The 14,046-nt window shown below is 47.0% G+C and overlaps 1 protein-coding gene across 1 annotated transcript in view; it reads right to left on the reverse strand.

Annotated features, from left to right (window-relative positions):
• Window positions 1-239: 239 nt before the first annotated feature.
• The window catches only part of TCERG1L (transcription elongation regulator 1 like), a 245,318-nt gene continuing 231,511 nt past the window's right edge, over window positions 240-14,046 (reverse strand). The window contains exons 10-12 of the mRNA XM_054436467.2: window positions 12,018-12,107; window positions 6,059-6,177; window positions 240-1,167 (exon numbers count right to left, since the gene is read on the reverse strand). Coding sequence (XP_054292442.1) covers window positions 1,011-1,167; window positions 6,059-6,177; window positions 12,018-12,107 — 366 coding nt within the window. The 3' untranslated portion in view covers window positions 240-1,010. The remainder of the gene's footprint in view (window positions 1,168-6,058; window positions 6,178-12,017; window positions 12,108-14,046) is intronic.

The raw sequence follows: 14,046 nt of genomic DNA on the forward strand, positions 1-14,046 counted from the left end.
ATGGATATTTAATAGTTTAAGGAATGCAATTAATTAGTGAAGGTTTTGCCAAACGTGGTTCCACCCAGGACTACTAAGTATGTTGAAAAGTGAGATTTTGTGTGAGTGGCATTTTCATGGCCCTTATTGCAATCATCAGGATTTTTTTTCTCCCTGAATCTTTCAAAACTGGGTATCTTTAGTTGAAACACAATTTTGCTGCTTAAGATCATGAGGAATGTCTTAGTCACACACACACACTGGTTTAAAATATTTATTGATTAAAAAAAATTAAAAATTTTTTATACAAAGATGATGAGAAAAAATCTCATGCAAACTCTGGGCATACAATAAAAATAACTCAAATATTAATATGATGATTTTGTACAAAATAATTCTTTTGAAGTAGGACCAGTGGCAACCAGCATGGCTCCCTGTTCCAGGCCGGGACGCCCCTCTGAGGGGAACGCGCGGCCACCCTTGGAAACCTGTAAGTGATCCACGGTCCAGGTGTGGGATGCTCACAGTTGTCACTATGATGAATGATGAAAACCCTATTGCTGCTACTCAGAAACGAGACTGAGATCTAGGGACAGAGTAAGGAATTCCTCAACACCACGGGAATCCTGGAGGAACGAAGTAATTCACATAGGTTTTCAGAAAAGTTTTCACTAATCATCTTAGGTGATAACACAAACGCCTTGAGATTGTTACAGAGGCTCTTGTTCCTGCTTCCCCACAGTCCTGCAGTGGATTGATAATTTGTGTATATTACAAGTAATTTGCATAATTAAAACAATGAAGGGATCGACGTATCATGGTGATTAGAAATGCATCAAACTCTGAACGTACAAAAGAGAGAGCTTCAATATGAAACAGTAATCCTCTGAGAACGAAGACCCCGCAGCGCCGGTGCCCACTGGACCGTGCAGGTCCCGGCCGCCCCACGCCCGTGTCCGTCTCCACCGTAACCTTCTCACCCCCGGCACACCCAGGGCCAACCCCCGGGCTTATTGCATTTTTTCACAAACTCATCTCATTTTCCGCAGCCTTAGTCTGTTTTCCTTGTCCCGTTTCTTAAGAATAAGTATGAATTGGTTGAAAAAATGCTCCTGGTCCTTTCTTTTTTGAACAAGTCGGAACCTCTGATCCCGGCCGTATTTCTCTGCAAACTCCTTAAACGTGGTCCTGAAAAAGAAAGAGTTTCCTGAGACACCTTCCAGAGAGCAGCTCTGGCCTCCCCAGAGATCCTGCAGCGGCACTGCCTGAGCAAGCAGCCAGCCCTTCCACCAGGCCTGGCCGTGAGCGGCAGGGCACCTGGTGGATGAGCGGCTCCGGCCAGCCGTGCCTGCTCCTCACCCGGGTCCTGCAGGGCCCTGACCCACCCTCACTTGCAGGACCCCCTCGTCTCTCCTCTGAGTGGTCTCCAGAAATGAGCGGCCCCCAGCAGCCTCCTCAGCCGTCTCATGCAGCTGTCACTCCCCCACCTGCCTCCATCACAGCTTTGCCTGCCAGGTCTCCTCCGCCCTTCCCTTGCTGCCACCATGCTCTGCCTGCCACGGTCTTTCTTACACTGTTCCCTCCGCCTGGCACACCCTTCCCTTGTTTCTTCCCCCAGTTAGAGCTGCTCGTCATGAGAAACCAGGCCAGGGTGTCTTCTTTGGGAAACTCGCCCCATCTAGAGGCTCAGAGAACTGTGACTCCATCATAGCCCTCTTCACAGTGGTGATCTTGTTAAACCTCACTTGTGGAATTGGACTCCCATGTTCGAATGGGGGAGACATTATCTGCTTCGTTCTCCAATAAACGCCCTGAATGTCCAGCCAGTGCCTGGCAAGTAGTGAGCCCCAAACACTGATGGAGCGAGTCAGAGCTGCCAGGCCAGGTGGCGCCCCGTAAGAAAACGTGAGTGACCCAGCCTCGACCAGCAAGGCTGTTCTCAAGGCTACAGCAGCTTAGAGGGCAAAACAGGATGCGCCTCTGCGGTGACCGACGTGACCTTCGCAGGCATTGGCCCCACAACTTCCTGTTCTCTTAGCCTTGAACTTGAAGCCAGGAACAGGGACAGGGATAGAGGGGCCAAGGCCTGGAGCCGCTGGCCTATGCAGATGCACTCGCTTGTCCGGCGACAGTCGGGCAGGGCCTGGCCTGGGCAGTGTGCTCCGGGGTGCATGAAAAATGTGGACGTTCTTTGTTCGGGGGATTCTTCTTATTCCCTCCCATTTCTCTTTACAGAGAATTTTATACTTCCTTGCAGACACCGAATTATTGTGTTAAATTATTATAACTTAATAGCTTCTGAAATATACAAACAACAAGATTATGCCGACATGGCTGTTAGAAGACAAGACAAATAATTAGCAGACTCATGCTCATTTCTGTCATTGAACAATTCGTCTCATTCCTTCCCCAAGGCGCTGCCGTTTTCCTGCTCTCCATCTGTGGGGGTGCTTGTTTACACATCTCTCGCAACAAAAGCGCTTCTCTCTGGCTTCCCTCTTCCTCCCTCCGTCCTTCCTGCCCTCTCCCCTGCCTTCCCTTCCTCCTTCTCTCTCTCCCTCCTTTTCTCCCCGTTCCTTTCTTCCTTCTCTCCCTCCTTCCCCCTTCCTTCCTTTACTGATGTAACCACCTTGGTGTGCACCCCTGACCTGCGGGGGATGAGTCAAACGGTCAGACTTGCCTGGGCTTGTTCCACGCTCCCCTGGCTAGACAGGCGTCTACACATTCTCAGTTAGGGCTGGACAGGGGCAGCTGCTAGACAGGCCCTAGACAGCTAGACAGCTGCTAGAAATGTCCCTGAAAAGAAAGGGAGCCTCCCGCTTCTGTGGCCCCTTAGCCATGCCAAGGGGCAGCACCGGCTTTCTGCTGATGCTGATGAGCTGTGCTGTGAACTCACGAAGGTCAGCTGATGCACAGGCCCTGGATCTCTGCTCTCCCTCGGCTAAGTGGGACTCGGGCCAGCCTGACACGAAGGAGGCGGCTGCTGCAGCTTTCAGGAAGGAACACCAGGTGTCAACCCCACCAGGTGGCCAACCCCACCTGGCTAGGACCCAGTCCCTGGTGGCTGCTCTCCTGAGAGGCGGGCAGGGCTGGGGCTAGGGGCTGTCCAGGAGTGTTCTGGACTGTCCCATCGCCACCACTCCCACAGGCTGCTCAGGACCGAGGCTGAGACGGGCGACCAGGATGGGACTGTATGGCTGCAGGAGGCTACACAGCCCCAGAAGGCTGCTTCTAAGAGGCCCACGTGGCCTGCATGGGGACGCGCCTGGCTGGCCAGCATGCGGTCATTCGAATTGTACATGTTTCACTAGGATGCCTACAGAAAAGTACACAGAAGATCTGGAAAAAGTTTTTGAAATGTTGCAAACTTAGCTACTTTAAAAATAAAAAAAAATAGCTTTATAATTATCAAAGCAATATATCCAAGTATAAATTTTAAAATAATTTGCTACATTATAGTAAGCATCTTATCTCTATGTGCCCTTAACATTATGTTGTATAGTTTAAATATATACAATAAAATTTATTTTAAAAAATAGCAAGCAGTTAACTCTCATTTTAAAAAGGGTCAGTTTAACTCCCTTCTAATTTCTACCCCTCGTTTTCCTTCTGTGTGCGTGTATGTGTGTACGTCATCTTTTTTAAATGGCTCAATGCATTCCGAATATTTTTTCCGTTGTTTTCATGATGTATTCATGGGAAGGGGAGTATGTGGCTTATTGCTGCTGGTTTATCAATAGAGAGAGAATACTGGCCAAATGTCTTTAATAGTAATGACGGTCTCAGTAGCAGTAATGACAGCTATCACTTTCGGAGCTCCTCCTGCCTGCCAGGCACCGCTGGCGTTCCTCCCTGCAGCCCCTCACGCCATCCTCCTCGTCACTTTCTGAGGTGTGTGAGGTCATCCTCCCATTTGGAGGAGGGCTTGGAAGCACAGGAAGGTCCAATACTTACCTCATGGCCTGGAGAAGATGGGCCAGGGCCAGGCTGTGAACTAAGGCAGAGAAGGGGCTCCAGCACCTTTCCCGAGCCCTTGCCTCCTTTGCCTCTGTCCCATGGCCACCTGGTGGGTGGACACAACTAAGCCATGGCTAGAACCCAGCATTCTCATGACTGCTTTAACCATAGAAAATCACAAGTTGCAATCAACGGGACACACATTTCCTTGTCTACATTAGCACTTGTGATGAAGATAATTCATGCTATTTTTTTCCCCATTCAGAAAGTACCTGTCCTTAGAATAGTTAGAGAAGTTTTATGAGGATTGTGTAACTAGCACTAACTTAGGTCACCTAATTCTTGATCAACCAAATCACAGGTCAAACAAAGGGGGCCTATGCCTTCATAGAAAGCATCAATTAATGTCCATTTAAAAACTGATGCTGGGCCAGTTGCGGTGGCTCACGCCTGTAATCCCAGCACTTTGGGAGGCCAAGGCGGGTGGATCACAAGATCAGGAGATCCAGACCATCCTGGCTAACACGGTGAAACCCCGTCTCTACTTCTCTACTAAAAATACAAAAATTAGCCCGGCATGGTGGCGGGTGCCTGTAGTCCCAGCTACTTGGCATGTACCCAGGAGGCGGAGCTTGCAGTGAGCCGAGATCATGCCACTGCACTCCAGCCTGGGCAACACAACGACTCCATCTCAAAAAAAAAAAAAAAAAAAAAGAAAGAAAGAAAAAACTGATTCTGGCTGGGCATGGTGTCTCATGACTGTAATCCAAGCACTTTGGGAGGTCAAGACGGGTGGATCACCTGAGGTCAGGAGTTCAAGACCAGCCTGCAACCTGGTCAACATGGTGAAACCCTATCTCTACTAAAAATACAAAAATTAGCTGGGCATGGTAGTGGGTGCCTGTTATCCCAGCTACTTGGGAGGTTGAAGCAGGGAGAATTGCTTGAACCCTGGAAGCAAAGGTTACAGTGAACCAAGATAGTGCCGTTGCACTACAGCCTGAGTGACAGAGCAAGAGTCTGTCTCAAAAAAAAAAAAAAAAAGAACAAAAAACTGATGCTGCGTCTTCCAGTCTAAAATAAAAATACATCGTTAACCATTTTTATGCTTACAAAACTTACAGTTTTATAGTTCTAAAAGTAGTACATGTTCATTACTTGTTATTTATTTATTTATTTTTTGAGACGGAGTCTCACTCTGTCTCCCAGGCTGGAGTGCAGTGGCGCGATCTCGGCTCACTGCAACCTCCGCCTCCCGGGTTCACGCCATTGTCCTGTCTCAGCCTCCCGAGTAGCTGGGACTACAGGCGCCCGCCACCATGCCCGGCTAATTTTTTGTATTTTTAGTAGAGATGGGGTTTCACCATGTTAGCCAGGATGGTCTTGATCTCCTGACCTCATGATCCGCCTGCCTTGGCCTCCCAAAGTGCTGGGATTACAGGCATGAGCCACCGCGCCCAGCCTATGTTCATTACTTTTTAAAGATCAGTCAATTAAAGCTAATTTTTAAGGAAGAGTTAAGCTTATGTATTCTTCCAATGTCTAACATCTATTTTCTTATAAGTGTGTCTTATTTCATGGAAATAATGCCTCATTTATTATTTTAGTAAGTTTTGGCAACCCAGTTAACTCAGTTCACTTCACCAGTGTATCAAATCTTCATTTTACTCTGGGATCAACTGTTAGGACATCTGGAGCCAAGGGGTGTGGTAGGGGTTATGGCGCTATTGTTTGTAGTTAGCTTTGCATTTTTGCTTCTTAATCATTAGATCAGAAACTGGACCTCATCTCACGAGTGCTCACGTATTGATTGGTGATTTGGGTCCGTCAGGGCTGCTGATGTTCGAAATGCATGCAGCTTAGGAATAAAATGGTTGTGATGCATTTGGTTAGCAAATAGCCCACTTTCCCAGGACTGATGAGAGGGACATTTGGAGGCTCATGACAGGCAGCATGATAGAGAGGAGCCAGGCTGGTCTCAAGGGCAGGTCTTCAAAGCTCACACTTTCGTGTCTGTGGAAGGCTGGGTTACACGATTTAACAAAAACAAACCTGAAGAGTCCTCTTGTCATTGGTAAGTTCCCAGCCCCAGAAATCATCCGGTATATTTCTCTCTCCATACCTGGGAGACACTTTAGATTCTTCTAGAAGTTTCTTGAATTCTTCTTTGGCTAGCAGCAATTTACTTTTCTTTTCCTTGTATTCTTCTTTTATTCTTGTCTTGACAAACTGTTCAAATATCTTAAAACACAGACACAGAAGAAAAACATCATGAAATTGCATATCAGAAATGAAATCTTGTATTCCAAGCACAACATGAGAAAGCAGCAAGAATCTATAGCAAAAGCTGTTCTTGTTTACAGCTGCTGGAGTTACGAGCAATAGCCTTTCAGCATAGCTCTCAAGGATCCAAGCGGTCTGAATAATTAAACCTGGGTGCCCACACGGCCCGGCGTTTCTCTACATGCAGGCGCCATTTCTGGGTCAAACGTGAAACAGCCCTGCTGGAGAAACCCGGAGAATGACTTAGCTGCCTCTCTGCAGGTGTCTGGAACCAAGTGGCAGTTTGGAACCCGTGCTATAGGCTGCAGTGGTCCTCACTGTGGCCTTTGAGCAGCATCCGTAATGCGTGGCCTCCTCACTTTCTCATCACGGCCAGTGGCACCAGAACACAGTAGAGCACTTAGTTCTCGCTAGTCACTTCCTAGGGTGACGTAATTGACATTTGAGTCTCCCAAAAATGACCTTAACTTGTGGAAAGAAAGTAAATTCAGCATCTCTGATCCCCATTTGTGAACCTGGGCATCTGGTGCCTTGGGGAGGACTCAGGGTGCATAAGCGGTCTCTTCTGAGGAGGTCACGGGATGCCAGGCTGCCTGGGTCATCAGTGTGGAAACAACTGGCCAAGAGGCCTGACCCTCGGGCACTGGGCACGCCCCTGTCTGACCAGAAATGCATCTCATATGCTGCCCCAAACAGGAAAACCCTGCTCCTCAGTGGGAGGAACACGCACATCAGCTGGCAGGCAATTCTGGGCAAGGCTCCAGGGCACTTCTCCTGGAACCTGGCAGCTCGCATAACGAGATGCAATCTCTTTGTGACAGGCCACAGAACCTCTTCTCTGTCAGAGTAAGATGGATCATTGTTCTAACAAGCGAAAAATGGTCATTTATAGACTACAGAGTCAAAGAGGAACAAAGTTCTTTCATTCCTAATGCTACCCCAAACTCAAGAACATTAAAAATAAACTGAAGATAAGTGTTTATGCAAACATAAATGAAAATAACAGAGAAAGTCCACATAGGATCCTATCAGGCCAATAAATAGCAGCTGTGCACCAATCCAACCAACAGCCAGGCAGATCCTAGAATGTGACCGAGGACCAAGCAGGCAGCTTCTTCTACACTCATGCCAAGCGAGTGGGGAGGAGAAAGCAAGGGTGAGCAGGTGAAAGCCTCAACCCCAGCGGCGCCCAGCCCCTTCTCCCAAGCGGCTCTCTTCCCACTTTGTCTTATTGTTTCAGATTCCATGTCAGTAAGTGGCAAACCTTTACAGGATTATGAACACAAAATGCCACTGGTCCCCTGAAGATACAGCAGCAAAATGAAACATCCACAAATATGACTTAAATTGAGAATATGTGCATGTATGTGTAAGTAAGAATATGATTGGCTTCTTTATTCTTTCTTTTTTTTTTTTTTTTTTTGAGACAGAGTCTCACTCTATTGCCCAGGCTGGAGTGCAATGGCATGATCTCGGCTCACTGCAACCTCTGCCTCCTGGATTCAAGCAATTCTCCCGCCTCAGCCTCCCAAGTAGCTGGGACTATAGGTGTGTGCCACCACGCCCGGCTAATTTTTTTTGTATTTTTAGTAGAGACAGGGTTTCACCATGTTGACCAGCCTGGTTGCGAACTCCTGACCTCAGGTGATCCACCCGCCTCAGCCTTCCAAAGTGCTGGGATTACAGGCGTGAGCCACCACACCAGGCCATAATTGGCTTCTTATACCTTCCAGGCAAATAGCAATGTAAGTTCTCAGTTATCTTATATTTAACTAATAAAAAATGAATGCAGGGTTATTATCCAAATAAAAGCATGTGGCTCCATCATTAGCTAGAGTTTTGCTCTATTAATTTTAGACCTGGAGAGAAAGCCTGGCTGGCTGTGGGGTCAGGGCTCTTCAGAAATGCCTGCTTCTCTCTCTGCCTAGAACCATTTCTCCGTCTCATCAAATGCTTCTCTCTTTCCTCTCGCTTTGCTCTGTTATTTTATTTTATGCTGCTATAATTTAACATCACAGGTTTGTTTTTCATCCTTAACAAATTATACCAGCTTTATCCAAAGTGGAGCATGACTTTTTAAAAGAGATTCCATTGGCTGTTATCATTGCTGTATGTTCTAGCACAATAAAACAAAACACTATTTGTTGCCATAGAAACAGGCCTGATTCACACTCCCTCGACCCTGATTCTGGGTAGGATCACCCTCTTCTGCCGTGCAGCTCACCCGGCAGAGGAAGGGCTGTGATTTTCACACCAGGGGTCTTAGCTTTCCCCATGAAAACGCTGTGTGACACTGGGTCCTGTACAGATTCTATGTCTGATACTTCTAACCCAATTTCTTCCTAAATAGGACTGTGGTCTTTGGATGGGGTCCAGTTATGATTTCTTTCCATCCCATTCCTCATACGGGCTGCCATGCTCCCCTTTGATGAGGTTGCAGGCATTTCTTCTGAGCGCTCTCTGGAACCTCCAATGCACTGGCTATGGCGTGGCCTGCTTCCTCCTCTTTCCCACTGGACCTTCTGGGACCAAGTTGCAGGACGTTAGGACAGGCCCACAGTTTCCTCTGGGTGATTTCACAGGGACGTTTAAAGGTTTTCCCCAGGCAATGGGTACTTAGCATGAGCTATATTCTCATCTCATCTATTTGCAGAGGACCCACCCAGGCAAGGCCAGGGCATCCCAGCCCAGGCAGGCCCAACCCCATCAGGGTTGGCATCTGCTTTCTCTGACAATGGCCTGAGGAAGGTCCAGCCTCACAGTGCTCCCTTGGATGAGCCCTGGGTGGGATGCCCACGTCCCCCAGACATCGGGGGGCCAGCCCTCCCCTGCCATCCAGCAAGCAGACTGGGCCCCTGTGTTCCCAGTTGTTCTAAGAGATGTGCCTTAGCATTTAAACTAGAATATTTGCAAGGGGCTTGATCATAAATTGGAATTTTCTTTTTGCAGTGGGGATGATCTTACTTATTCAATGTTTTTTAAAGGGACTAACGGCCTCGAAAGGTATCCATGGCACAGAGAGAGAACAACTGACAACAGCAAACAAGTTGGTGGTGGCACACGTGGCACGCGCCACGCATGCCACACACAACCCACACGCCACACATAGCACACATGCCACACATGCCACACACACCCCAGATGTACTGATGATTTTTAGACACTGCCCGGTTTATGGCTTCTCCCTGTGTCCTCCAGTGATTCTGTCACATAAAATCACAGGCTCTTTGTTATGCGTTTTCACAGCTGATTTTTTTTTTTTTGAGATGGAGTTTTGCTGTTGTTGCCCAGGCTGGAGTGCAGTGGCATGATCTCGGCTCACTGCAACCTCTGCCTCCCAGTTTCAAGTGATTCTCCTGCCTCAGCCTCCTGAGTAGCTGGGATTACAAGCAAGCACCACTACACTTGGCTAATTTTTGGCATTTTTAGTAAAGACAGGTTTTGCCATGTTGTCCAGGCTGGTCTTGAACTCCTGACCTCAGGTGATCAGCCCACCTCGGCCTCCCAAAGTGCTGGGATTACAGGCATAAGCCATCGTGCCCAGCCCATAGGTGAAATTTTTGATTTTTAAAATTGCAACAAAAGGGTGAAATATGACCAGTTATTAATGTCTATGGTTTTCCTTTGCTATAGGAAAAAATATATATAACACCCAAACTCAGCTAACTCTATTGTAGCATTATTTTGAGACTATGATAACACATTTCGCATATTTTAAAATATTTCTTTATAGAAAATGAAACTCAGCTAGAAGACAATAAAATATTATTAGTTCCAAGTTCTTGAAAGGTTCAAGTTCTGTATTCCAAGGCAGTCAACCCTGGGAACACGTCACACTGCCCAGCCTACCCCGAGCCTGCTCCAGGGAGAGGGTCCAGTGCCAATGAGCGGAGTGGTGGGGCGAGGGCTGGGAACGGGAGTGAGGACAGAGTGGGAGCTGGTTACAACGAGCAACGCAGGTCCATGTGACTGAGACTCTGTGGGTTCGTGCTTCACTGACACCATCTCAGGCATTTGCTTAAAGGGACTTTATGAGCAGAGCACAGAATTGAAAATAAAATGGCAATTCCCATACCCTCTGTCTGGGGCTTTACCAGACTCTGCTGGTGTGAGAAATCCAGTGGACACCAACGTGGGGGCCCCTGGTCACAGAACCCCTCCTCCCCTAATTAACTCTGGCTCTTCTGTTTTCAGCAGCTCTTCTTGATAGCTCCCCTTCCAGGTGCATCTTTTCTGAACTCAAAGGGCAAAGACAGGGCACGACGTGACTGCACACATGGAGTCTAACTGGGGCAGGGAAGTCCGGACCTTCCAGAGTCTATCTCAGTGCCCTTCTCAGACACGCTCCACGGGCCACACAGACCCTGGCTGTGCCCGCTAATGCCGTCAGACCATCGGTCCCTCTCCCAGCAAAAACAGGCCCCTCCTGTGAGTCAATGCCATCTGTCTCTCTGTCTGTTTGATATGGAAAGCAGTGTTGGCTCAGGGACCTGCTTTGTGAAAAGCTAGGGCAGACCCCTGGCAAGTCTCTCCTTAAAATAGCCCCCAGAGAACCCCCTCTGATCAATCAATTCTGTGTTTTCTGGGCGGTGTTTTGTAGAACTCCACCCTTCACTGGGCTGCTATTGTTCTCTGGACCACTCCTATTTCATCACTGTTATTGTCAACCTGAAGGACACGCAAAGAGAGGCTCTCTGAAATGAAATGGATGCTTATTTGGGAAGAGAGCATTGCAATGGGAATACACATGCCATCGTAAATGACAAGAATACTCAGGGAGGTAAAAAAAAGACAATAATTTTTAAGGAAAAGTAAATGAGAGGATTAAATCATTGTTTTGAAATAATTATCTTTGGCTACAGAGATCCGTAACAGGACGAAGCCAGTCTGAGGTTGGACAGGCAGTTGTTGGGCAGGTGTCCTTGCAGAAGTGCTTTTTGTGTGTATAAGGTTGTGAAGAGCCAGGTGCGGTGGCTCACGCCTGTAATCCCAACACTTTCGGAGCCCGAGATGGAAGGATTGCTTGAGCCCAGGAGTTCAAGATGAGCCTGGGGAATATACAGCAACCACATCTCTACAAAAAGTACAAAAATTAGCCAGGCGTGGCGGCTGGTGCCTGTAGTCCCAGCTACTCAGGAGGCTGAGGTGGGAGGATGGCTTGAGCCCAGCAAGTGGAGGTTGCAGTGAGCCAAGACTGCACCACTGTACTCCAGCCTGGGCAACAGAGCCAGATCCGGTCTAAAATAAAATGAAATAAAATAAAATAAAAGGTTTTGACGGCCTTGTGTGCAAGACTCTGGTTCTCGTAGAGTCTTTATAGTTACCAGGTATACAAGTAGGAGAACCCTCTCTTCATGGCCTTCCTCCATTCTTAACATTAGTGACTTCATTTTGATTCTGACAACTTTAATATTATGTAAGACTTTAAGCATACAAAACCTTAAGGTCTTATGTAAGACCACCTCTTTCACTATCTTTATATAATACCTTAATTATTTCGTATTTTTAACATATGATTTATAGTCATTTGGAATGAGGGTTAATGTTCCTAAAATTTACGTGTTCATCTTTAAAAGTATTTGTCTTCCAGGGTCATAACCAAATACTGAGGTAAGAATAATGACCAGAATAACCTTCCTCAGTCCCTCTAACTCTTTTGTTCACAAGCTCGCAAGCCACTGGCCAAATTTACAACATGGGTGTCTGTTATTTAGCAATGAAAAGCTCCCCAGATCCAGGATGCAACAGTCGCTTTCATGCCGTGTCTCTGCAGTCAAAGTGCCTTCCCACCCCGTTACCTGCTTTCGTTCCTCAGAGTTGAGCAGGAGATAGCGTGGGTCAAACACGATTTTGTGTAATTCTTTCTCCCAGGTAGAAAATGCTGATACCTAAAGAAAGATATTCAATAGAGTTGCTGTTAGCATCTAATGCTAAGCCTGGAGCCACGCTGAAATGATCCATGGTTAAAAACAAACAAACAAACAAAAACCAGCATTAAAGTACAATAGATTCCGTCATGTGGTACAGTATAAGTGTTAGACCTGTCAGACATTCCAAGAAAACCAGTACCTAGAACATCAGAAAATTTAATTTCCAGACTTGTGATTATTTCTTTCTTGGGTATCTTTCAGGGCTGTGTCCCCCGATCTGAAACCCCAATTATACCTGTGGAGGCGTGGCATTCTGGAACACCCCATTTCAAAAGGAGAAATTATATTTGTAAAAATTTTCAGAACCCCTACAGACCAGAATAAAGAGTAATGTCTTGAAAATAGGCTGAGTTTAGTTCATTTGTAATCAAAGTTTAACCTCTTTTAGGTAGGTCATTTTAAAAATAAATTATTTTGTTTGCAATAGTTTTAGACGTACTAAAAATTTGCAAGAATATTACAGAAAGTTACCATATACTTATACCCAGTTTCTCACGTTGTTAACATATTAGTAGGCCAGATTCGTCACCACTAACACTGATGCATTATTACTAACAATAGTCTGCATTTATTCAGATTTCTTTAGGTTTTATCCAATTTTCCATTTCTGCCCAGGACCTCATCACATTTGGCTGCCATATCTCCTTGGACTCCTCTTGGCTGTGACAGGGTCTCAGACGGCCCTTGCCGTTGATGACCTTGATGGTTTCAGGAGCCCTGGTCAGGTGCATTGCAGGATGCTCCTCAGTTGGGATTTGTCTGAGGTTTTCCTCGTAAATAGCCTGGGGTTATGGGTTTTGGGAGGAAGACCACACAGGTAAATGCCATTCTCATCATGTCATACACACACTGCTGACAGGACTCTTCACAGACAGTGGTGGCTGTGGTCGGCTGGCTGAGGTCTCCCCACTGTGAAGTCCCCCTCTCCATGCTGTCCTCTCTGGAAGGACGTCGCCATGCACAGCCCACACTTAGGGGTACGGGTTGTGCTCCACTTCCGAGGAGAAGTAGCTACATGAGTGACTGGGAAATGTCCTGGAGGGGTACTCATCCATGCCTCCACATTACTTATGTACTCAATCTTTTATTTATATTGCTGTGGACTCATGGATATTTAGCCCATGCTAGGGCTGGATTCCAGTCATGAGTGACTGGGAAATGTTCCAGAGGGGGGTGGGAATACTCATTCATGCCTCCACGTTACTTATGTACTCAATCTTTTATTTATATTGCTATGGACTCATGGATACTCAGCCCATGCTCCGGCTGGACTCCAGTGTGACTTTGCTTCTTTTCCTGCTCAGCTTCTTCAAGGTTGGCCTTGGCGAGCTCCAGTGTGGGTTCCCGGCTCCTGTGTGCCTCTGACAGGTGCTCATCACTTGACTTTTGGGGCATCTCCTTAATTTCTGCTACTAAAGATGCTCCAGGCTTATCTTCTGCATGTCCTGCCTTTGCCCTTGAATCAGTCAATTCTCCAAGAAGCCCTGGCTCCTTTCCTAGAACGGTGTTAGAAACCAAGATCTGGGTACTGGTGTGTTCATTGCTAGTGAGGTGTTGTTGCTTCTAGACTCTCTCAGCTGATAGAGCAAGGGAATGTTTAAGCCATTTAGAACATAAATGCATTCATTTAAAAACATGGACTGTGTATTCACTGTGCTTTGGGCCCCAAGCTGGGTGTTGAGGATCTTGAGAAAATAAATCAAGGAAGCCCATGGTCTAGGGTAGTGCCAGTCTAGGAGCTAACAGACTCTTGAGATGGCACTAGGGCCATGGTGGAGACAGACCTGGACACTAGTGGGACCCAGCAAAGACCCATAGCGCCTGGGGAGGTGGCTTCCAGAGTACTGAGACTTTGGAAAATGAATACTCCTCAGGGTTCACAAAGAGGCCTGGGGGG

The sequence above is a fragment of the Pongo pygmaeus genome, chromosome 8, assembly GCF_028885625.2.
Source record: "Pongo pygmaeus isolate AG05252 chromosome 8, NHGRI_mPonPyg2-v2.0_pri, whole genome shotgun sequence".
In the NCBI taxonomy this organism is placed as follows: domain Eukaryota; kingdom Metazoa; phylum Chordata; class Mammalia; order Primates; family Hominidae; genus Pongo; species Pongo pygmaeus.